General features: G+C 35.2%; 1 protein-coding gene across 3 annotated transcripts in view; it reads left to right on the plus strand.

Annotated features, from left to right (window-relative positions):
* Positions 1-26,425, plus strand: part of PHTF2 (putative homeodomain transcription factor 2) — a 72,471-nt gene that overhangs the window by 40,272 nt on the left and 5,774 nt on the right. For all 3 annotated transcript variants that reach the window (XM_050899138.1, XM_050899129.1, XM_050899145.1), the window contains 11 exons: positions 703-868; positions 1,566-1,730; positions 6,863-7,064; positions 9,223-9,381; positions 12,639-12,857; positions 15,158-15,286; positions 16,597-16,869; positions 17,922-18,053; positions 20,571-20,657; positions 21,656-21,811; positions 25,311-25,406. In XM_050899138.1, coding sequence (XP_050755095.1) covers positions 703-868; positions 1,566-1,730; positions 6,863-7,064; positions 9,223-9,381; positions 12,639-12,857; positions 15,158-15,286; positions 16,597-16,869; positions 17,922-18,053; positions 20,571-20,657; positions 21,656-21,811; positions 25,311-25,406 — 1,784 coding nt within the window. The remainder of the gene's footprint in view (positions 1-702; positions 869-1,565; positions 1,731-6,862; positions 7,065-9,222; positions 9,382-12,638; positions 12,858-15,157; positions 15,287-16,596; positions 16,870-17,921; positions 18,054-20,570; positions 20,658-21,655; positions 21,812-25,310; positions 25,407-26,425) is intronic.

Consider the following 26,425-nt stretch of genomic DNA (forward strand, 5'->3'; position numbering starts at 1 on the left):
AGAATATAAAGAGTTTCTAGTCTCAAGTCTGTTGGTCCTTACAGTGTTGAAATAGATCTGTCGTTCCACAGAATCACAGGCTAGTTGAGGTTGGCAGGGACCTCTGGAGATCGTCTAGTGTGAACCCCTGCTCAAAGCAGGGTCACCTAGAACGGGTTGCTCAGGGCCATGTCCAGTCAGGGTTTGAATATCTCCAAGGATGGAGAGACTTCAGTCTGTCTGGACAACCTGTTCCTGATTTGATGAGTCCTACGCTCACCTAACTTGTTGGATTGTGCTGCATCATTATAGGTGATACAGAATTAAATTTATTTGGGCTGCTTTAAGGATGACATTTGCTTTTTGTTTTTGTCTCCTACTGAAGTTTCACCTTAATTTAAAGTTGTTTCATGACAGATCTAGCTTTCCAAATACTTCCCCCCCCTCTTACTTCATTCTGCCGCCTTTTTTTGAGCAATAGCTATAATATCACAAGCGTAAAAGAGAGATGGATATTAAGAGAGTAGGCAACTGTTTAAATCTTTATTACTGCCTATTTCATTGCAATTATTATTCCTTCCTCTCAGAATTACATAGGCTGGTTTAAAATGCAAGTAAAGGACTACATCTGACTTTTTCTTTTTTTAACAAAAGCCGTATGACGAGTTGGCTATTTCAGACATTTCAAAAATTGAACTCAACTTCATTTCCCTTCTTTTCCAGTTGCTGCTGTAGTGTTATTCTATACAGCCCAAAGCCCACATAATATACCTCTGACTGAAGTAATTGGGCCAATATGGCTAATGTTGCTACTTGGAACTGTGCATTGTCAGATTGTTTCAACCCGAACTCCTAAGCCACCTCCCAGCACAGGGGGTAAAAGAAGAAGGTATAGTCTATGTTAAAGTACTTATCATTTAGGATTGTTAAACTATTCTAAAGAACGTGCATGAAAAAATGTAGAGGTTTACAGTCTCTGCTTTGCAAGAGATGAAAAATTGGTGCTCTGTTTTTATCTGAAACTTTAGAATGAGTGCTTAATTGGTGCTCTTTAACTTTTAAGCATTGACTAATTTATGCATTGTTTTATTTGAATTTTAATGCATTGAATCTGACATTTTGCCTCAAAACAGTTTGTATCTGAATAGTGGTGGAGTGACAGTATTTGTATTACTGCAAATTAAGTTTTAGAACTCTGTGCAATACTGACTAAGGATCTCTGTGGGAAACATACATTAAAGGAGATGCTATTGGAAGTGTAGAACTTAAGTCTTCCAGCACTTCACTGAGTATGGTTTGCTACAGTGAATTGTCCCATTAAAATGGAAAAACCTGCAGTAGTGAATTTCACAGGTCTAAGCCTCTGATGATGAGATGAAATGTATTTTGGGTTTAAGTGTTATGATAATGAATAAGTGTTATGCTTAGTTTTATTAAATGGAGATTATTAAATTGATGTGATAAAGCTTTAGCAAAATATTTTGAAATCTTGCTTGGTGTTGCATGCTTAAACTGCTGAACACGTTATAGAACTAGTAGATTGCACTTATAAAGCTACCTTCCAATTTTAATCTCTTCTGATGAAGGAAATTAAGGAAAGCAGCACATTTGGAAGTACATAGGGAAGGAGATGGCTCTAGTACCACAGATAACACACAGGAGGGAACAGTGCAGAGCTACGGTACAAGCACCTCTTGCAGTATTGGCGCTGTCTTCAGAGATATCTGGCATGCTGCTTTCTTTTTATCAGGGTTTGTATTTATTCAAGGCTACATATGTGTTAGAGATGCACTATCCCTTTTCTAAATAAGTAAATATTGATGTAATGATTAAACTTTTGTTGATCTAGTTTTTGTTCTTAATAGTAAACTCATGTCAGTATTTGAATATGTACTAATGTGTTGTTTCTTGACTTTTGCAAATGCTGATGCAATAATTTTGAAAAGATATTGAATTAACTTCTAGTTAAATTATGTTTTGATGTAGGAGTACTCTGTGGGCTATCAGGAATGAACCAACTCAGTTTCTCAATTTTAATCCAATGAGAAAATTTGACTCTTTAGGTTTACTTTATTACATTAGCTGCTTATTACTCTGAGTGAATGCTTATTGAACTCTATCACTGTCATCAAATCACACACTTTTCTGAAGGAAAAGCCTTCAGGATTCAAATAGGCACAGTGCTTAGTTTATAAATAAACATCGAAGATACATTTTCTAATGATTGGAAGAAATATCTACCCTGTTATATTCCGGAGCTGTTTTGCAAATGATTGATCTGCTAATGCAGTGCTCTGGGCGATTAAAAAGTTTTTTTAAAAAAAAACATTCTGTAGCAGTCTGTTCAAGATATCCTATATATGCAGCCTTGTGAGTGCTATATATATTAGCATTTATTAACAAGAGAAAATATGCTCATAAAATAGTATGAAATTGAGAAAAGGGATACTGCAAGTTATTACGTTGATGTTTTGTTGTGCATGCTGCATCTTGAATATGGCAACGCTAACACGTCTGTCGTACTTGTGATATGTGCTCTTAACCACTAGTAAAGCTTATCTTATGTTATGTTACATTCTGGGAATATCTAGTTGAAACTCTGGAGAAATTTTAGAAATGTTTAAAAATATTGCAAAAGGAGAGTTCATTTGACTTTTTCCTGTGTAGATTAAGCTAGCTTTGACAAACTATAAGTCATAATAATAGACACCACTGCTGTTCTTTGGGTCTGTATGCATTACTTTCTGGTATGTTTGGAGTGTAATCTTGTAAACTTTTGAATTTTTTCCATTCATTGAAGATACTGATCTGGAATAAGAAGAGGAGTGTTGGAAGATTCATTTTTTTCCTTACCTTCCCTCGTACTGGGCTCAGAGTGTTTTCAGTTGAGAAGGGCTGTGTGGGACTTGTTCTAAGGACTTGTTTAAACCATTTAATGAGAGGTAGTGTGTATATATATATATAGAAGTTAAGCCTCAATGATGACTACTTAGTATATACAGTATCTTCAAAGGATAAAGAGCACAGAGTGACTGAGAATGCTGTAAGTAGTCCTTAGTCATTTGTTAGCTCTTCAATTGCAGAGGCACAGTTGTTTGTGTGTCTGGAGCCATACAAACCATATCAGGAACTCGTCCAGCTGAAAAATAACCTTTTTTCCCAGGAGATCATGCAGATCAGTTTCTTCACATAATTTTTTTTGTGGTAATGCAAACAGTTTTGTCAACACAGCAGGATGGCAGAATGGGGCTGGGAATGAGTAAGCAGGAGCGCAGCGTGGAGTACATTGACTACTTTACTTGGTGATGCTGCTGCAGAAAATCTTATGAAACCTCAGTGCGAGGAAGCTGTACAGTGACATCTGTCCTGTTTCTTAAGACATATTTTGAAGCTCTTTAGATAAGCATATTAGAATGTCTCATTAGTGTTTATTTACAGCAGCTTGTCACATCTATTAAGCTTTGAGATACCATTTTCTGGAGTTTTAAATATAGGTCTTAAACACATGGTTTCAAAAAAACCCTCAGAAATTATGTTCTTTGCTTTAGGGCAGGACCCTGTGTACCTAGGCCATTTGCCTACACTCAGGTCATTGGTAATCTGGAATATCTGGTATTCAATAAATATCTTTTTGAATGGCAGAACTCAGTCTAACTAATAAAATATAATTCTAAACTTTAACCCAGCACAGGAGCAATTTAGAAAATCCTTACTAGTTTCACTGGAAAGGAGGGCAATAGCCAAATAGGTAATTTATTCAGAATGTAGTACTGGTTTGGGACTTTGTTCTCTGTGTGTGTCCTTACTGCAATTATGGAAATCTTAAAATTGTAACTTCTTTAAAAGTTTTGCAGCGTGAATAGGGAGGAGAGGTTGTTTTTTTTTACCAACGCCAATGAAAATACATAGGAATAGAATACTTGATAGTGAAAATCTGCAGTCTTCCAGAAACTTGATTTAAATCTTCCTTAATATTTTCTCTAGCTAATGCATGAATAAGACTGAAAGTCATTCTTGACTTAGCTTTTGCATATGTTCAAGCTTTTTAAGACCTTGGATTTAGTCATGGTGTTGTCCTGTCTTGCTCTTAAATACTTTTAATTCTAGCATGAAATTTTAAAAGTTGATTAATGATGTGTATATATAGTAATTCTAGGAAACTATACATTTCTATCAGCTAGGGAAGTATTGTTCATGCTTGTTATTGTTGTTTTTTCTTTTAACACAGTATAGTGCATGAAAGTCTAATTTAAGCCCAAATATGTGCTTTTCTGGCTTGAGGATTACACTTAAATTTAGGGATTCTTACAAAAAGTAACTTTGGTTTCTACGTTCAAAACAAATGAAAGACTTCAGTGAAGTTACCTGTTTTTCAAAATGAGCCTTAGTTGATATCAGACTAGTATTTGTCTTGCAGTTTTAGCACTTAAACATTGCTTGAGTAGTGAAGTCCTGTCTGAACAAATTATACATACATACATATGTTCTTTTTTTCTCTTATCTATTCCTACTCAACTGTTTGAGGCTACTTCTTCCTAGTAGCTTTCAAGTTTCATGTGAAATGTATAGAAACTTTTCAAATCAAACTTGGAGGAGTTGTCCTGTTACTCCACTCATACAGCTTAGTAACTTGTGGAGTAAGTCTCCCTGACTGGATGTGTGTATGTATGTATGTGATGAGAAATGCATTCCCTTTTGCACTGTTAAAAAGCAATTTTCAAAAAGTGCCAAAAGTATATTTAATACATTAAAAATTGGCCTCTCTGGGTTCCTGCTTATTGCAGATAATTTAATATTAGTGCTACTTCCTTAGTGCTCACAACTGAGCTGAAACTTATTATTTGCCACTGAATGAGTTCCCACTGAAAGACTGATACTTGCTTTATTCCAGAAGTGGAACAGCAAATTTTTCCATTAAATAATAAGCTAAGCTTTCTCTTTCTTCAGTTGTCTCATCTTCATTAACTTAGTTGAACAATGGCATTATGAAATGGAAGAGAAATAAAGTTCTAACGTGTTTACTGTTGATAGTTTGACCTTTTTGTCCAAAGCCTCAGTAATGTTTTAGATGATCTTCCTAATGGACCTAGAAAATTAAAACTCTGTATGGGAGCTAGCACACTGGTAATCTGCAAACAGGAGGCTTACTGCTTCTCCACCACAAAACACATGCTAAAGCATCTTGCTGTCTCTTTACCTTTGTAAGCTTATAATAAAAATTAATCCATGCAAATATATAATAACTACAGAAAGTGTTTTTGCTGGTTTTGTACTCATTTAGAAATAAAGTTGACAAAGAATTTTGGGAATAGATCAGGGAATAATAGGTGTGTTCAAGAGCTTCCTACAAGAGCTTCCTACAGGAGCAGTAGCGCAGCAGTTACTTTGGTTTGAAAAAAAAAAAAAAATACTGTTAGCTTTTTTCCAGGAAGAGGTGAGGGAAGGTTGGAATGAGATTAAAGATGGGAAAGGAGGATGAAACGCCTTAGTAACATTGTCTCTTCTCTTTGTTATTTTGTCCGCATTCCAACAGATGAATTGTTCCTTTTTGGATTTTTCCATTTTATCCAGCTGTCCCTAGCCATTTTTTGTGTTCACGTCTCCCCTGTATATGTGGAATACCTTATCTTGGGAGGAATGTGAGGCAACTATCCCAATTCTCCCAATTCATTCGATGTACATATTAAAGAGGAATTTAGTCTTCTGCTATGTAATCCAAGCTTTCACAGAATGCCTCACTCCTTAAAGAGAAAGGCAGTACATATTCCCTCATAGGAGCACAAGATCAGTTGAACAGATTCTTGATAGTTTTATGACCTATGTCCGGGGTTCTCCTTGTAATAAAAATACAAAAATCTGGAAACTTGATTTGTAACACCTTTCCCCGCCCCCTCCCCCCCCCCAAGTGTTCTGGGAATCTAACAAACAAAATCTAATAAATACAAGATATTGATTGCTTTTCTGATTTTTTTCTGTGTCATTTACTTTGAGAATACTGAAGCTTAAGTGAAGACTTAAAGTAGTCTCTATCGATAAGGTAACGAGCTGCTATTCCTTTTCAGTCCTTCATCGACTGCACTTTCTAATTTGGAAGTGTAATCATCCAAACGTTTGCTTTGAGAGAGCCTTTTTCTGGTGTTAGATATTCTTGTTGCTACATCTATTGACTAGATAAGGGCCTTGACGTCTAGAAAATGTTATGGAAGACTATTTATCAATATTAGTAGTCTTACGAATAATAATACTGAAGCATAATTCATAAACTTTTGTGATTTGAAAACAGGCTTAATTAGTGTGTTTGTAAGATATATCGAAATATGTTGCCAGGGTGTTACTGGATAATATGGAAAAGGGTAAATCACCTTCTGTTTAGTAGAGTTGTCAGTAAGCAGAGTGTATTTAAAACAACAACAACAAGCAATATCTGTGTACAGAGTACTAAACAGCATGTTTGTTTACAGCTTCAGGAAATGGCATACTTGCTTTGAATTAACAACACTTAAAGAAACTTTTAGCATACCTCTTTTTTTGTTAAGATAGAATAGAGAAGTTTCTCATTTACATCTGAGGCTTGTGGTTCTTCTATTGCCAAAGTTGCTGTGAAGTTTTAGTTTTAAACCATAGGTTTCCTTTTCTTTCAGTAGCTAATGACATAATTTTCTTTCAGACGCTGACAGTTTCTTTTGTAACAATTTTAGGAAAGGATAATGGGTATTATTTAGAAGATTAAATAGTTACAAATATTGCATCAAATGTTAGTATTAGTTTGTGGTCATCTTAGTAGTAAAACTAAAAACATGGGTTGAGAGGGATAAGCAGGATTTAGCCTGGGAAAAAAATTGAGAGAATCATTAATTTAATACATATACTTGTTTCAATATAGATCCAAGAAAGCAAAAAACTCAATAGATAAATCCACAGAGACTGATAATGGCTACGTGTCCCTTGATGGGAAAAAGACAGGTAAAAACAGTGAAGAATGTATGCAGGCCCATGAACGTCGATGTGAAGTGATTAAGCCAGAAGAGTCAGGGTGGAGCACTGGAACAGTGAGAGATGCCTTCAGCAATCACAGTCATCACAAAGTAAGTGTGCTTCATTGCTTTCAAAGCAGGATTATTAATTTGACAAATGATATGTGAGGTGTATATTTATGATGCTTTTGATGCATTCTTATCTACTTTATCCTTAAAAATGATTTTAAAATTAAATTAGGCTCAGGGTCCTGGGGCCAAAAATTATGTTAAGTCTTCTTATATTAAGTCTCTTTATATTTCTAGCCTATCCTTTTCCTTGTAGGAGGATCCTTGCTGACATCTAAACATTCTTTGACTTCCTGTATTTCAGTGCACAAATTTGTGTGCTGTCTTTTATCTGTGGGTTTTTCCAGACCAGCTAAACACACTGTACCTTTTCCTGCCTCTTTGATACTCTGGGCACAGGTCTGTCTCTATGCTAAAATGGAACAAATTTTGGATTACTGACAATTTGTAATTTTGAGGTCATTCTGAGCATTTGCCTGTGAATCATCTTCCTTTACCTTTTTTTTTTTTTTTTTTTTTTTTTTAAAAAATCTCTGTAGAAGATGAGGAAAGTACAATTTCCCTCTCAATGAAGTAGGCAGGACTCTCTATAGTGAGGAATAGGGATGAGATGGAAGCATAGGAAGTGGTTGTGAAAGAAAGCAGAACTTTTAATTTGGCTGGCTCTGATTATCTCCTGGATATCCTATTTTCATCTTACTGTTCTATGGAATAGCTTTTCCAAAACATTTTTCCTGGCTCTCTTATCATTGGCATTTGAACATGTATTGACTGCCATTACAGCTCTTATACTTGACTCTCTCACTAGTATTTACCATCAATGATCAATCATAGCAAGGGTTTTTCCGTGATAATATCAAAGGGAAAGGTTATTTTATGGAAGTCTACAAGTACACATTTTTATAAAGGAAGGGCATTCTTTGTGGATTTCATAGCCAAATTATTTAACTACCCCTTAAAGATCCATATGATTAAGTCAGAATGAAGGTGTTGAAGGTTCATCTCAGGGCAAAAACTTCACTCTGTTGCTCTGCAGGAGGTGCTTTCTCAGCAGTGATAGCAACTGAGGTTCAGTTGTTTTTATCAATTCCAAGCATTTAGCATTCTTGATGAAATTCAACAAATCAAGGATTTTTAAGAAAAAGTAATTTTAAAGAGTTTTAATTTTCTTTGATAGAATAGATGAGATGTTGTCTGTGTTTAACTTGCTTGGTGAGTACGCACCCACGTTAAAGAGAAGTTGGCAGAGGCTAGAATAGGCTCCTCTCTTCTCTCCTCCTTATCTCATCCTCCAAAGACAATCAATACCTTATGGTGCCACTGCAAAAGGTAGTAGATAAGATACCCCAGACTGTTCTGCCGGTCCCTCTTTCTCTATGCAACTCAGCTGTTAAAAAAGTGAAATGACCTGACCTTGAAGCATCTCAGAAAACAGAGTTCATCGTGGAAGAGAGAAAGATGTTTGAGTTGCAGGGGTGGGAAAGGATTTGTTGTATTCATAGAGAATAGCTTCACTATTTTTGTCCTTTTAGTGTTTCATTGATGACAGGAAGACTCCAAAGGAAACTTTACAGGGTCCTATCTGGTGATCTCATAATAAATGAGAATATACAAAAAAGTTTTTTGACAGCTGGATGATCCCTTGCTGCCCATTTTTCTTTCTGTTACTGTAAGGTCTACTTTAACTCTAGTTTAAAATCAGGGAAATGGAAAGTAGAATAAATTAATGAACTGAGTATTCTACATGCGATCTGTAGCACTTTATCATTAGAAGAAGAGGTAAATGTTAACTTTGTACTGTATGTGTTGATAATTCAATGTTATAGAGTCTGCTATCACAATTTTGGTGGGTTTTTTGTTCTGTTTTTGTTTCATTTTTTTTCAGTTCTGGATATATTGCCTCTAAGCCTTTCTTGGTAGGTTTGGTTTAGACAAAATTGCGTTTAAAATAAGAATGTCAGAATTGTTCTTTAGTATAATATGAGCTTAGCCCCTCATCATCTGAGAAATGTTTATTTTGATATTACAATTTCTATTTTATAATTCCTGCTGTACCACTTAATTTTGACAATCGGAAATCCATTAATATCTGATTTAACGGAGGATAGATAATAATGTTGCAGAAAGACATATGATTTCAGTAGCTGAGAACAAGACCTATTGAGTGTATGTCTTACTAATACTATATTTCTTGCACTAGGATACTCACAGGGCTGTAACAAATCTATCAGATGAAGTTTCTAGTGAGGAAGGGCCTGAAACTGGATATTCTTTACGTCGCAATGTAGAGCGCGCTTCTAGTGATTGTACACTTCGAAACAGGAAATCTCATCATTATAAGAAACACTATCCTCTGGAGGTATGTTCTTTTCCATTGCTTCTTTTCTGTAAATTGTTAAAACCTCTTGGTTTCTTATTCAACAGATGTTTTCCTCAAACCTTTTTTCTCCTATATTGGATTTTAGGAGTCTGTTAATTGGAAGTCATGCTAGTGGGGGACAGGCATTTATTTATTTATTTATTTATTTATTTATTTATTTATTTTTAATGACAGCATTTTAAAATTGAGAGGTTTTTATTTAGTTGGTTTGAGCTTCATCCCATTTTTCAATTTGTTGTAGGGAGCCTAAAATATATTCTATAGATCTTGCATCAGGTTATGACCAACTCTGCTGTCTTTTGACACCAGCTATCTCCTCTGAAAACTTGATTTGTTACTGAAACAGTAGTAATTGCCAATACGCAAATCTTCATCATGCTAATGCTGCAGTTTCTCTCCATTTAATTAGTATTTTGGATTCACTAGCCTTCTTGTGGAGAAGTCTTGATTGACTCTACCTCTGAGTTTTCATTCCCTCATGTTTATTGAAACAATCATTTAAAATACTGTCATGAAATCTCAACAAAATCGTTAATGCATAAAAATACTGAAATTTTAAGAGTCTTGATGACATCATAGCTTAGAAGAGGGGAATTCATAGATTACATGTTAGCAGAGTCCTTAATTGTAAGGACTCAGATATTGAAAGACAAAGGGATACGTTACTGTGTTTTTATTTATAGTTTTAAAGAAATTACGCTCTTTTTTGCTAATGGTATGCAACTTAACAGATATATGGAACTTTTTTTTAAAGGCTGTATTGCCATTTTTTCACTAGGACTATGAGAAAAGAGTGTAAAGAATAATTTCAGCTCTGACAAAAGTCCACTTACAGATGGGTTTAATAGGCAAAGCCTCATGAGTAAGCTTTCTACTAGATATAAGAAACGTCTCCTTAGAAGGGTTCAGATATTGCTTTCTCTGATAACAATTGCAAAGCCTTGAAGTTGATGCTTTGTATAAAAATGTTAGATAGTCTTCTATTCTTTCATTTATTTCTCACAGACTTTAGTTAAAAAGATCCAGAAGGCTAATTGATTTGAGTGTTTAATGCCTTATGTGTGTTTGGTTTAGGATAACTGAGCAGTTCGATACTTGGAACTGTTTGTTTCATATTACAGAAGATGTCTCTTGACTGTGTACTTGTGCAGCTGGTAGTGCTTGACAAGAGGAAGCAGAAAGACATGATTACAGTTGATTTTTTTTTTTTTTTCCAGCTTCAATATTTTTTCTCGTGCATAGAGTGCTTCAGAGCTAAGGAAGACTGTGTAGATATCTTCAGAAACTGAAGAGACTAAATTTGCTCTGTTGTGTAGCTTTGGCAGTAATATTTTATGCTTGTTCCCCATTTACTTATCTGAATGATGCCATGAAAGAGGAAGCCTTTCTTTGTTGTTACTTACTCGCCTCCCCCACACGATTACAAAGGAAATGAAACAATAGTTTTCAGATCTGTGAAAGCTTTCTTTGTATTAAAAAAAATAAATTAGTGAAGTCAGTGGATATACTCTCAACTTCTGTCCTACATTTTCTTTTATCTTCGTGTTTACTTGTCAACTTAATTGTTGTTTGAGCAAGTTTTTTTAATGTTCTTACTTTATTAACTTCAGGACTCAGTGGGTACCCAGTAGTGACTACCTTCTATAAATATTTTTTTTTTTTTAAGAAAAAAAATAGTTCAGACTCTTTCTGCATTGATATTATCCCTCACTTTGTCAAAGAAAGGCAAAGAGTTCAGACCAAATTTTTTCTAAATATTTCTTTACAAAATTGCTTACATAAAATACATTAAGCATGATTTTCAGGAAGAACAAAGAACGTTTCTTCAGATAGTAATGCATTACAAATCATTAAATTAGTAGATCTGCTGAAAGATTGCTTGATTATTTTTTTCAGTGTAAAAAATTGTGTATATTCTCGAGAGAAACTAGTAGAAAGAAATACATTTTGTGTTAAGAGGGAACGGAAATTGCCAGAGAATGGCAATCAGTAGGATGGTACTGCTTTTAAGACTACCTACCTGTCTTGTAGGAAATGGATTCTGCTTACTGTAGAAAGTAGTTTAAAGCTCTGCATTCTTGTTCTGAAGACAACATTAGATTGTTTCATATGTATGCATGGGGAGATTTGAATGTCCCAAACTTAATATTTTTCTTTCTTCATCTAAGATATAGGTAAAATTTTAACATAGTAAGGCATGCTTGTTTCTCAAGTACAGTTTGTTTAAAACAACTAAAATTTTATGTATGACTATGTAGATTACACATATACCTAGCATTAGCTATGTATGCTCTTGCTTATTTTTCCTCTCTACACCTGATGCATAACTGTCTTCAAACAAGCTCACTCTCTCTTTGTCTTTGAGAAGGTATGTTAGTAGTAACAGTGGGGGAATGTGATTTGTAGGGGACTTTGAGAGTCAATTCCTCTTTTATTACAGGCTCTTACATTTAGAAATGTACTTCTGGAACATATCAAGCTTTCTTTTAAAATCAATTAAATTGTGTCCATGCTGCTTGCTTGAAAGGCTATTTGAGTGCCTCAGGTCTTGGATGACTAGAAATATCTGTCCCTTCTTCCTCCAGGGCCTTGCCCTTTCTAGAGAAGGAATCCCTTACTGTATGGAGAAGTTAATAAGTAGCTAAAGTACTTCAACTCAAACAACTAGAGACAGAAAATCAAAATGTCAGATTACTTTAAAATGCTTTGTGAATGATGCTTTTCTCACTCTCGGTCACGTTTCTGTATTATAATTTCAATCCAGTGTATATGGCTTTAAGCCTCACTTGTGTCTTTCACACTTTCACTAAAATAATGAAGCTGTAAAGTGTTTTAAAAGAGGCTTAATTTATAGCTTATAAAATCAGAAGTTTGAGATATAGTTGGAGTCTGTGGCTTGATAATTGCTGTTAAAGTCTAAATTAATGAGTTCTAAAAATCTGTAAAATAGTTATTTCCTTTTAATTATTAATATGATTTGATTCTTCATTATGTGACCCCTCCCCAACAAAGCAGGGACCATGGACTGTTACTTGTTTGTACAGTGTCTAAAAATGTGCAACCTCTTAGACACTCCTTCAATAAACATGTAGTTCTTTCTGATGAGAAAGGTAATGGATTGGAACATAAATAACAGATAAACGCGGATTCACTAATTTGAACTTTATAACGGTTCTGTCAGGAAACAATGTAGAATAAAAAAGCTGTGTTAATTCCAATGCATATTTTAATTTCAGGATACACCTAAATCAGGTACTAGCTGCAGTTCTCGGTGTTCAAGCTCCAGACAAGATTCTGAGAGTGCGAGGCCAGAATCGGAAACCGAAGATGTGCTGTGGGAGGACCTCTTACACTGTGCAGAGTGCCACTCTTCCTGTACCAGTGAGACAGATGTAGAAAGCCCTCAAGTGAATCCATGTGTGAAGAAAGAATACAGAGATGACCCATTTCATCAGGTTGCTATCCACCAATTTTGATTTTTTTACACTACACACAAGTGCAGTATTATCAGCTTTATCATATGTCAGGAGACCTGGGAGAAAGAACTCTATATTAAATGAAAGTAACAAAGCCAAAACGATTTGACAGAATTAAAACAAGGAAAATTTGATTTCTGCTACTTAGTCATTACTTTGTCAAATGAAGAGGATATGACAATATACTGAAGTAGCCTACAGAATATTTGAGTGTTTGAATCTTAGTTCTAGTTCAGGACAAGTACTGATTGATTGAAGTTTCCTCTGTGGTAGATGGTTCTGGGGTTTGGGGTTTTTTTTTCTTTTTTTTTTTTTTTCTCTAGTGGATTTACTTTTTTTTGAGCACATACCAGACATATTTCTGTTTGCTTATATATAAATGTGTATATAAAAAAGCAAACAGAAAGATAACATACATAGTATCTAATGTTATATATATATATATATATGATGTTACCTGTGTATTATACCTAAATGGAATTTAGACATATATAATATTTTTATTTTTACGTTGAAGCTAAGCATTTTATTCCCCTTCTTTAGTGCCATTCTGTAGCAACATATAGGCAGTCATTTCTGAAAACTTTAGTGTTTGTTGGGCAACACTTCAGTTGCAGCCAGCCTTGGATTAAAGTTGGACAGAATCCATTGTTAATACTTGATCCTTAACAATCAAGTATTAGTCTTCATTTCATAAAATCCATTCAGATGTCACAGTGCCAGGTATATTTGTAGTATAAGTCTTATCTTTAAATTACATGTTAATTGCATTGCTGATTTGAACCATTTAAGTAAAAAGATGGAGAGAATGGGAAACATTCTTCTGGGTAAACATGTCATATGTGTTGGTAGTGCATTATCAGTACTAAGGAATGCCATGCAAGAGATGGTGTTAATGCTAGCTGAGGAAAAGAATTTCAAAAGACAGGCTTTTCACTCACAACCAGAATTGAAAATGATGTATTTGTTGATTTTAAGCTCCACCCCCCCCGCCCCAAACCCGAAAGTGTTAGAACTTGGATTTCATGCAGTCTTTGCTTTTTTGATTTATTTTTAGTTCTTCTTGCTTACATTCCATATAAACACTAAAACGGAAGCCTTACAATAGGGAGTTGAATTGCAGTATATGTATTGACTTTGTTTTTCTGCAGTTGAGTGTTTTTCTGTTTGATTGTAGATTGTGAATTTTTGAGTTTCAGCTCCTGGTGTTGATACTCCCTCTAGAGGGAGACCTTGGAAATCTGTGATTAAGAAAGTCCTGCAACTAATATTTGCGTTGTTTTAATAATATAAATTAATTTTTTTAATCCAATGGAAAAAAAGGGAGATAATTGAGTACTTAGCAGAATACAGAGATTTCAGATAAATACTGATAAAGCAAGTTATGAAATAAAAAGCTTTACTTTTAATCAATGATAAATTAAATTTAAAAAATATTATCGCACCCCTCCTCCCCGCCTCGCCACCAGCACCGTCACTTCCAGTAGTTTGATGCACATAGTGCTAGGTGACCAGGCAGAGTTGAGAGCAATTTTAATCACCTGAATGGGAGAGGAGTGAGACAGGGCTGAGGGAAGTCAAGAAATGGCTGCAGCAGAACTTGTTGCCTCAACATTTTTCCAGATCCTTCAGTTCTGACTTGGCGCTCTGTTTAGAGTAAAGGTGCCTCAGCCATAAGTGCATTCAGTAGATTAGGCTGGGATTGCTTGGCTCTTGGAGCAGCGTGTATTGATTAGACTCCTACCACTCTCTCCAAGTCTCGCCAGATACAGTTAGCATAGGGAGGCCTTTATCCGTAACAAGGATTGTGAAGTACACAAATATCATTAAAAGCAAATAAAAAAATTTGTTGGCCTTAGGCTTAACCTGAGAAGAGTACTTTTCAGAATGTTAGGGGAAAAAATAATAATCAGAAAAAGAAAACATTCAATTAAACATGTGGCAAAATTAAAGACGGTTGTAAGTAGATCTTTGTTTTCATACCTCTCTTCTTTGATATGTTTGTGCAAAAAAGAAGCCAATTAATCCTCAACCACACTAACTCAACACTATTAGAAAACGAAGTATGTGGAAGGAGACATCTCTGTACTCACAGCTATTTCTTGCAAAAGAAGTGGATGATTTTGAGGAATGTGGTTAACATACAGTAGAAGTAAATGCTGTATAACAATATTTGTGTCAGTCTAAAGCATTTTTTTGTCAGCATATTGCTGACAAAGGCATATTGACACGACAATAGATTTTTAGATCTGATGGAATATATTCCTTGTCTTTGCCAGAGTCATTTGCCTTGGATCCACAGTTTGAATCCAGGACTAGAAAAAATAAGTGCAATTGTATGGGAGGGTAATGACTGCAAGAAAGCAGATATGTCTGTGCTTGAAATCAGTGGTATGATAATGAACAGAGTGAGTATTCTTTTTACTTCATGCAAATACTGTATTTAGGAGTCTAAGCACTACCAAAAATAAGCTTTTTTTACGTTGAGTTTTTCGGGGTTTTTTTCTTTCTTTCTTTTTTTTTTTTTTTTTAAAGTATGTGTTATTGACAAGCATCTGTTATTGTTCCATGGCTTACATCACTCTGATTTATAGAATCGTAGAATGGTTTGGGTTGGAAGGGACCTGAAAGATCATCTAGTTCCAACCCCTCTGCCATGGGCAGGGACACCTTCCACTAGAGTAGGTTGCTCAAAGCCCCAAATTTACTTCTTACTAACAGATAAAAGAGCTACCAAATCTTAAGTGTTGGGACAATAAAATGTGTTTGCATTGTTAGGTGCTTACTAACATAGCCAACCTCTGGTTTTGTTTCCAAAGTGACATATGTTGTGAATATTCTTATTTATCTCCTTGATCCCGGTGAACAACTAACATGCTGGGTTAGGAATATACAGATCTGAGTATTTGTATGCTAAAGTTAAGATTGGAAAAGAAAGCTTTCCTCTTTAGGAAACAAGCATCTAAGAGATGGGTGGGATGTCTCACTAGTCCTCCCTTCTTTTTCCTAGTGCTCCTCTTCAGGAAACAGTTGGAAAAGCATTTAATTGCTGTCAATTAAATTTTCAATATAGACAACGTAGGCATTTTGTAGAGTTGAACATAAAATCCTAGCATAGCTTAAGAAAACTATCACTAATTCTGACAAGTTGATACTTACCATCTCCAACTTGTTAAAAAGCAGTGTATTCACAAACTTAGTTCAGATCTCTGTACCTGACTCCGATGATACAGTTTTCGGTGCAATCCACAGTAGAAGTAAACTTTACAAAGCCATAGCCAGCACAATAGAACTCCAGTCCTGTCTGCACTGTGAACACTTTGATTCCTTTAAAAGACATACAACCTAAAAGCAAAACACAAATAGGAGCAACATACAGGATGTAAGCACCACAGTCTGATTGGCACACTTTGCTAATTCAGCGTTGAATGAATTTTTAATACAAGAATATGCACTGGAGTCTTTTAACTGCAATGTTATGTTGTTGGGTTTTTAAATGATTTGTCATATTTGGTTCCTGTGCATTAAGTGCTCTTTGAGAACTTCCTTTTTCTTAATAGTAAATTGTGAAGATACTTGTTTGAAGGTTTCATATAACTTATCAGGTTATAAAGTGTTCTTTGTCATAGTAAGACAGTAACATTAATAATTTATTTATTGACTTAATTCCAAATTAATTCCAAAATTAAAAATATACCTTGTTTTCTTTTGGTTTTAGGTGAACAGCTATATACCAGGAATTGGTTATCAGATTTTTGGAAACGTCATATCTTTAATCTTGGGTTTAATGCCATTTGTCTTTCGACTTTCCCAAGCTAAAGATTTGGAACAACTAGCTACACATTCTGCCACTGAACTTTGTATGACTGCATTTGGATCAAATGGAGACATTCTGGTTCTCTCAATGGTTGTTATAAGTTTTGTGGTCCGTGTGTCTCTAGTGTGGATTTTCTTTTTTCTGCTATGTGTAGCAGAGAGGACATATAAACAGGTACGAACAGCAAACCAAGAGGCTTCGTCCAAAGCAAAACAAGGTTTAATGTTTGCGTTTTTTTGACTTTGTGGATATTTTAAACTTGTTTTCTTCAGCGCACTATGATTCATAGATCAATAATGACAAATACTTCAGTGGGCTTACAGTTTAGGAGATGACTCAGTTGCAATGGACTGAAGTCTCTGTACAGTCTCTGCAGCTAAACCTTTTTTTCTGGAGAGCATTTCTGAGGGAAAACTTCTTAATCTTTTATTTCAGATTTATGGCTCAATGCATTAACCCAGCTCTTAGTCATGTGTCAGTTTGTCTCAGTTTTCCCCAAGGAAAAGGAGTTTCAATAAAAGAACTCTATAAATTTCCAGTTTGTTCTAGCAGTGTGTTTCATTCAAAACCTTCAGTTTAATTTAAAACAGTTCAGTCCAGACCCTAGTCAAGAGCCCTGCCTGCTTTGCTGGTAGATCAGTCCCAGGGCTGGAGACTGAGAGCGCTGCTATCTGAAGTAATACACCTGTTAATTTATTGCTTGTTATTGCTATTTAAACTTTTAAGAGAGTACCAATATCCCTTACTAGCTGCAGGGTATAGATACTTACTGGTCTGCAAAAGAAAAATTTTTATACTTTCTTTTCTCAAATTATAGCCAAAATATGTTATTTAATACAGTAGATTAGAATTAACCTCCTTCTAATAATCATTTCTGTTGGAAGGAACTTCTGTGATACAGGCATTCTCTAATGCAAATGATTGACAAGTTTGATTTTCTCCCAGATTTTAAGAGCATAGCAGATCTGTTGTCTGAAATTTGACGAAAGGAACTCAGTGTAGCTAAATTTTATCACTAGAATATGAAGACTTTTAAAACTTTTTAGTGTATCTCCCCTTTTTAGTAACATGCTACTCTTATTTCTGCACTGTATTAACATATTTTAATTTACACGGATACATTGAATGTTACTTTGACATATTAAGTGAAGCCTTTTCTCCATTTTCTTTTTAGTGCCCTTGAAAATCAATTAACAGTTAAAGTAATTTTTTTTTCTTCTCTGCAGAGGCTACTTTTTGCCAAACTTTTTGGTCATCTAACTTCTGCCAGAAGGGCAAGAAAATCGGAGGTTCCTCACTTCCGCTTGAAGAAAGTACAGAATATAAAAATGTGGCTTTCTCTCAGGTCCTATCTAAAGGTAAAATAATGTATATTTTTGCTACCACTTTAATATAAAATATCTCATGTGCTGTTGATGGAAGGTTGGTATTCTAGTCTGAATTTTTCCTCTTGTGCACTTAGACCTATTGGTGCACATGTGCCCTGTACGTTTCATTTTAGTGACTCTGGGCCAGCAGTGTCTACAGGCAGCCAGACTGTGAGAAAGTAAATGTCTAGGGTCTTTGGGGTAAAGTATGAGTGTGTTCAGAGTTGGAGTTGTCTTACTAATGCTAGCAGAAAAGTCTCTCAGGTGAATATGTTGGGTAAAAATGATGACTTGTAGTGTAATACAGACAATAACTTATTGTAAGAGCCCCACCAGTTAGTGTCATTAACAGAGAAGGAATTTATGAAGCAAAACAGTTTGTGTGCATATTTGTGCTGTGAGTGTATACATGCCAGGTGAAGCTAGAAATTATGCCCAAGTATTATCTGTAAGACATTCCGATCCCTCTATTGTATGTTCAGCTCATATTTGAGTAATCTTCTTATATCTCTCTAATGATCTTTTCAAGCTAGAGCATTTTGATGATTCTTTGTGAATGGTTCCATATTATCTAACTCAGGGTTGTTTTTTTTGTTTTGTTTTGGTTTTTTTTTTTTTCCCCCCAAGTTTTTTTCTGTTTTTCTCTCTGCATTAGGTAATTCAACTCAGATGAAGCTAGGTTTTTCCCTCTTTAGTTTCTATAGAACCAGGTTTTTGGTGAACAGCAACTGATAATCTCTTGTTAGTGGTGGTAATCCCCTTATTTGCATCTATGCTTCTTTCCAACAGCAATTAAGAAAGGTTAGATGAAATCTGCTATCAATAGTTTTTAGAAGTAGGTAAAGGATTATGAAAACGTAAAGAAGTTATGGTGTGGAGACTGGGGAGCGTGGAAAGCAGGAACTATAAGCAGGCAAAATTTTTAATGTAAAGCACAATCTTAAATTTGAAAGATGCATCATTTTAAGACGAATTGAGGCGATTCATTTACAAGACCCCTTGTGCTATGGAAGTATCTGTTGGGGTGGTTGTAAAAAAGAGGTACCCTTTAGACTTTACATTTGAGACACTTGTATCTTTTTCCTTGTAGTCTGTAATGTGTTGGTGGGTGGGAGGAAAGGAGGATAACATCACTTGGACAATAGAAAGTTGTTTTGATGCTTTAAAGACTGTATATGGTAGCATTGTTGTGGAGAGAGCGTCTTGCCTTCTTTCCTCAAAACCACATCTATATATTCCACCTTTTCTTATGCCACCAGAAACATTTGTATAATTACGTGGCTAAGAAAAAAGGAATCAGACAGTGGTCAGAGGCAAGTGCATAGGGAACTGACCCAGCTGAAAAATAACTAGTCAAGAACAGTAATTTTCACCTCCATCTGTTGCTTTATGTGGTTCACCGGGCAGCTCTGTAATGCCTGTGCTAGCACAAGAAAAGGAATGGAGACAAGCAGCTAACAAACAGGGCTGCCTTCTTGCAGTGGTGCTGCTGGCATATAGTGGCATAGCATTTGTCCAAAATACACTTGGATACCTGCCTGTATATGTGTCCATCTGTGAAGTGTGAAGATGTGAGCTGGGGTATATACACATCTCAAGTCTCGCGCAGGCAAAACACTGTGGCTCAGTATGGAAGTAGTGCATGCATACCTGCAGTAGTAATTTGCACTTTTTTTTTTTTTTTTCAGTAGTTAAGCTTCCTATCTCTTTCTCCAAGTTCCAAGGTTATGTCTTGCATATGTACACCTCCCACTCTTCTCACATTTATACAATTAGTAGCATGTCTGGAGAACAAAGTTGAGAAATAAATGTCTGTTATAACTTGTACATGTTTCAGGGCAGCACAGGATGTTTAATTCTTTAATTAAAAAAAACTGAGGAAAAAGCTCAGTGGGTAGAAACATTTCATTGTACCAGTAAGCAAGAAAAAAATGGTTGAAAACAGTGAGGTTGCACCTTTCAAGACAAGTGTGTTTGTTCCCCAGTTTTCTTTCTTGTTCTAGGGGAGAGAATTATATTATTGCACCTACCACAATGGGACAGTGATTTACAGCTACAATTTTTGTGTGCCAAAAAGAGGAAGTAATGGAAAATACCAACCATGTGAAATCATATCTTGATAGCCTGTTATGATCTGGTGTCCAAAAATCTTTTGTTAGCACTGGTTTGATACTTGAGGTTAAAGCCCAGTGCCGTATCGAATTTGTTATGTCAGGGAATGCTGCCTAAATGAAAGTTATTTCACATCATGAAGGAGCTGACTGAACAAGCGGTGAATGTTTTCTTTTCTCATAGTTATCTTTAAATGTTTGCATCTGAATTAATCTCACATGCCTTTAGGGGTGTAGTGATGATATTAGGATCTAATATGGTGTTTGGAACTTAGATTGCCAAATGGCGAGCCATGATGAAACATAGATTCAAGGTGTGAATCTAACTGGATATGCTAAATATCAACCCTGACTGGGTAGGTTTTCACTCACATACATGCATATCCTTTATTTTCAGCGTCGAGGTCCTCAACGCTCAGTCGATGTAATAGTTTCATCTGCCTTCCTACTGACTATCTCAGTTGTGTTTATCTGTTGTGCACAGGTGAGTAAATCTTACTTGTATAGAAACAGCCATGACTTAAATAGTTTTTAAAATAATTTTGAGTGCCTTTGCATGGTGATTCCTATTAAGTTAAAAGACCACAGTGAAAAATCAGTAACAGCTGTTACAGCTTTTCAGGAGATTAAGCTCCATTTTGTATTGTTCATTTTATCTACTTTAGAATATGATTCTTATCTTATCATCCTGACAAGATGATATATTTTTTTAAATCTGTGTCCTCTTTCATTTTCCATCATGGATTTTGGAACATAGCTTCTCCCCCCCCCCCCCCCAACATTTTGCATCAAAACACACTTTTGCAAAGACGGTTGAGATTGACCTTGTTTGATGATTTTTGCGAGAAACAAGATTGTTGGCTATATTAGCCTGCCCTCTAGTGGAATATCTTGTAGTAAGCAAATTATGTTTAAAGACGATTTTTACTGCTTAAGATTTTTCCTTGAGCTTCTGTTTCAGAACACAGGGAAGCTTCTAAATGGCTTCTGGTTGTATTTTTTTTTTCCACTTTCTTCCCTAGTTAACACTAATGTGTTTTCCTGGTAGCTAACTATAAATATTTTAATAAGAATATAGTTTAACAGTGACTCTGCTTGGATTCAATTTTCTGTATAATTCAGTACATTTGAGGGTCTATTTTGGTTTTTATCCCATATAGTGTCTTCGCAAGTTTGAACACGAGTTTAAAATTGTCTTAGAGTGTGTATTTTTTTTCTGTTGCTTTAGGGATATGAAAAAAAGATGTGTCTAAATTCTGATTGAGCCTTTCGGAGCATATCTTTTCTCAAACCTCATAGCTTCAACACAGTATTGATTTTTTAATTATGATTCAGAAGTCTTTTATGCCTAAAACCAATCCATATACTTATTACTGGGAAACTTTTCTTGGAGTTGGGGAAACATGTAATTATTTTCTTATGTTGCAATGTAATTATTACTTCTAATTAAATTTTGATTTTTTTTTTTTCTCTTGTTTTCAGCTGCTTCACATGCATGAGATCTTCCTTGATTGTCACTACAATTGGGAACTTGTAATTTGGTGCATTTCTCTAACTCTCTTTCTCTTAAGATTTGTTACTCTGGGATCTGAAACCAGTAAGAAGTACAGCAATACCTCAATATTACTTACTGAGCAGGTGAGAGTTTGTATAGACCTGTATTTTTATATCTAAACAAGTCATTCATCTGGTAGGTCTCAGGCATGCATTTTAGATGTATTAAAATAGTCTGGATTAGGGAGTTAATTATGGTGTAGTGAAACAACACTTTACAACCTGAAGTTCAATTTCTGTGAGAAGTTTGTGACTTTGTTTAAAAGTTGTATGGAACATTGAGATGGCCGTATCCCAATTTCTTTTTAAGTGAGCAGGCTTGGAGATATCAGTATATGTCATTTGATACGATGTAAGATCTAACAGAACGCAAACATAAAAAGTAGCTTTTAAATAGGAAAAAGAAACCTAAACTCTCAAAGTGTTGGATGGGAGAGTAAAAGATTTGAAAACAAACTTACCCTCTACAAAGTGGGTCACTGTTTCCAGTCCAATAATTTTGACTGCTGGGTTGTGCAGATTACATATAGTCTCCTCTAGACTCCTTGGAAACTTTTTCTTTCACTCATCTGTCAAGCTTGGCTTTTGGTCTACGTACTTTTCTTCTCAGGAATGTTCTAGTCAGCATTTGTACTGCAAACTTCCCTCTCTGCTCTGCCTGACACTGCTGATAGTTTTCCAAGCTAAGCATGTTCAGTTAGTATTAGGCAAGAAGCAATCTCTTTCTGCTCAGAGAGGTTTCACACCAGTGCAAAACACAGCATTCAGGACAAGATAAATAGGCAGTTCAAGAAATCTTCGCAGGTTTCCTACAGGAAATGTGTTCAAGTTGGGGAATAAAATCTTCCAAACTGAGTCTCCCAAAGTCGGGATGTGAAGCTTATGACAGACGGTATAAATGACTGCTTACATATTTTGCTCAATGAGAATTCATTCTGTCTTTACTAAAGATGATGAGGCTGGACACTGAGAAGACAGACTGCCTCTTTACCTTGTCCTGAATGCTGTGTTTTGCACCAGTGGGAAACTTCTCAGAGCTCCTGAGCCTGGAGAGCTTTGCATTGTTCTGTTGATCCTCATGAGTACGAATAGCCTAATGTCCCAGTGAAGTTTATGTCCTCTGTTTCTGGAATGAAAATGAAGGGAAATGTTTGGGATAAGGATTGGAAAAAAATGCAGAGAGCAAGGCGAGAGAGACAGAGACAGAGAATGTCAAGCCTTTGTTTTGCTTTCATAAGTTCCTATACTATGCTCTTCACGAGAGTCAGTATTTGAACATTTTAAGCCAGCATGGACACTGAAGGAAGCACTCTCTCTATGTCCCCAGAATTTAAAAAAAAAAAACAAACCATTTCAGAAAGTGCTATGTCATCAGACACTTAGCTTTTTATTGAATCCAGCTTATCCTGTTATAAGTCATTTCCCTCAAAAACGCCTGAGAGCTTTATGAAATGAAAACCAAAATAGAATTCACAATTGTTTCTCAGAAAATAAAAAGGATACACGTCAGCCTGGGTAGAACTCATTTTGGACTGGTTTCACATACTAGCTGGATACCATAGCTTATTTACAGTGTTCTTGAGACAGACTCATGAAAGTCTGACATTTTGGCGTTTCATGAGAGGTCAAGCCCAAACAATTGACTGACACTCACTTGATCTACAAAAGCACGTCTGAACTGGTGTCCTTGAACATCACACACTAGTGTTATTAGGCTTACTGAGATGAGAATGAAGCTTTAAAACAAACAAACAAACAAAACCTCAACAAAAAAACCCAAAAGGACAAACAAGCCTCAACCCCCAGATTCAATTTAAATGCTTCATGGATAAGATGAAATTGCAAATTCTACTTTCTGTCAGCAAAGTTCCAGCCACTTCTGTGTGCTTTATATTCAACCTATGAATTTCATGATTAGGAGTCATGATGGGAAACTAAAAGATCAATTATTTTACGTCAAGGGATTTTTTGACTATATGCTGTTTGCCTGTAATTTTTCAAGTCCTTCTGAAAGTGTTTTAATTGTCTTGTAAATTAAGTGTCTCAGTGGTTCCTTGTTGAGTAAAATACAATGTATGGTCTGTTCAAAGTTGTCGTCTTGCCAGCTTCAAGTCTCAGAGTAGGTATGGTAGATGGCTGTGTATATACACATTCAAACTCCCCTCCTGATTCAAAGTTTGTTATTGAATGTTGATTTTCATAAATTAATGATTAATTAATTAAAGTTGGTTTTCATAAATTAATGAAATCATAGTAACTGTTAAAAGAGATCCGAACCTTCCTAGGGTTTATTACCTACCATTTTGTTCAGAGTTGCTAAATAGAGCCTTTATTCTTAGCTTATGCCTGATTATTAACACTTGAATTGTTGAAATCAGTAATTTTATGTTTAAAGATGAGAATGTCTTTGCCTCTAAAAGCATAATTTACTTTAAAATGAAATTGATAGTTCAGGAGCTTAATAAGCCTTGGAATATATTAGGCATAGTTTTTGATTTTTAACTTATGTGGGAAACTTACAGTGACCTTTTTAGGGAGATCTGATAATATTCAGTTACTTTGTTTAGATGTCTGTGGCCCTTATTTCAATAACCACCTCACAAGGTGGTTAAATATATCATAGCATCATATAGCATCACTTTCTTTCTGCAGCTTCGCTTCTGTAGCTTGGTAAGAGTCTCTGTCATCTGAAGGACTACTTCAGCATATTGCTAAAATGTTCATTTTTTATTTTGTTGAAGGTCATCATCCTAAAATAAAAAGTTCATGGCTTTTCACGATATTTTCCTTTGATTTGCTTTTGTTATGCAATAAAAAAGAAAAACTAACCTTTGCCTGGTCCAGGATATCAAAGAGAGGTCATTTGAGAATGAAAGCTGATGTTTCAAAATTGCTAGAAGGCCAAAAAAAAGCTAATTTGTACTCTTAACTAAACTGTCTCAGAAACAATGACCTAAAAAAGTCTGGATCACAGAAGTGTTGAAATGATCAATATGCTGTTCTTCTACAGCAATGAAGAGTTGAATAATTTTTCAAATATTTCAGGGCACTGGAAAGATTGATTTTTCTGCACTCAAGGTGCTCATGAAGTACTCAATTATACTAAAATTTTTTAAAAGAAATTGCACTTTAGCAGAATTATATTTTAGCATTTCAGTCTATTCAGTAACTTTTGGGGATGTTAAGCCTTGTAAGGTCTGCGTACTAGTATAAAAACCTTCTGGAAATGAATTGACAAACCTCAGGCGATTATTGAAGGAGGAAAAAGAAATTACGCAAACCTTACGTATGTGGTGTTTTTTATTGCCTAATTCGTAGATTACACTAAAGTTTAAAGCTGTTGCTGTAATAGTGTCGAATGTATTTTGTTATATCATAAAACTTTGTATTTTCCTATGGTACTGAGCCAGTATTTGTTCTTAAATATTAAAAAGGAAGCAAAAAATTTGCTTGCTTGCAGAAATGTCATTGTTGTTCTGTCATATGGCTGCTGAGTAATCACTTCATTTTATTATTAAATATTTCCAAATGAATTCCTTTAAATTCTGAATAAGTGGTGATACTCGTATTTTATTTAAATCAGATAAACTTGTACTTGAAAATGGAGAAAAAGCCTAATAAGAAGGAGGAACTGACACTAGTGAACAATGTTTTAAAACTTGCTACTAAGTTATTGAAGGTAAGAATTAAAACAGATTACCGTATTATATATAACTAAGAAGCAGAACAGATTGCTTAATGAGTCACTTGTGTTACTTCTGCAGGCAGTGCAGTATGCTTTGGTTTAAATCTGCTCCGTAACTCTTTCACAGCGATGCTACTTGTTCATACACTACAGTCTGTTATGTTGCTATCATTGTGGATTACAAATTATTATATACAGTAAGTTTTATTCTTTAACAGTATATGAGCAGCGTGAGAGAAGGTACTTCAGGATGGACAGGATGATGAACCCTTGGGAAATGAATGATGCAATTTTGTTGTCTGTTTTGAGTGTTGATATCTGTTTCTAGTAATAAACTGCTGGAGGATTTGTATTCTTCCACAAAAATAATTCCTTTTAAAAACTGTCAGTGGTTAGTGTTTCAAATTAAAACTAGATTATACTTGATAGCTTCTTTACTTACTGTCATAGAAGAATCCTTTTGGAAGACAGAGAAAAATTGTTAGATAGGTCCACTTATAAGTGAACTAAAGATATGGATTTCATTTAATGTTATTCAAATATTTAAGTCAGCTGTGCCCTTGAAGTATTTGGCAATTTTTTTTTTTTGCATGGAATTTTGCTGATGAGTAGAAAAGTTTTTTGCTTATGCAATATTATCCTCTTTGCCAGCTAACTGTATTTGGTGGGTAGAAGGTACTTCTTCGTGGTGAGAGAACATGAATTTTTTAATTACTTCTCATTTCTAGAATTCTGCAGAAGAAAAATCATCTTACTTTCACTCGTCTGGAGCTAGAGCATGGGCATACTTAGGGCTTTTTTGAACTTGTTGTTGTTGTTATTAACAAAGCAGTGGTTGAGATTCTCAGGAAGACACGTTTGATCCTAAATTGCCTCTGCTGAGTTCTTCTGTTCTTTCAAACTCACAGATCTGTCATAATTTGCGAAGCAAGCTGTTTTGTTCTTTCAGTTGTCTGGGACCTTAATTCTTGCTCCAGAAATGTCTCATTCTCCTTCAGACTAAACATTTCCCT

Source organism: Gymnogyps californianus, chromosome 1, assembly GCF_018139145.2.
Source record: "Gymnogyps californianus isolate 813 chromosome 1, ASM1813914v2, whole genome shotgun sequence".
NCBI classification, from domain to species: domain Eukaryota; kingdom Metazoa; phylum Chordata; class Aves; order Accipitriformes; family Cathartidae; genus Gymnogyps; species Gymnogyps californianus.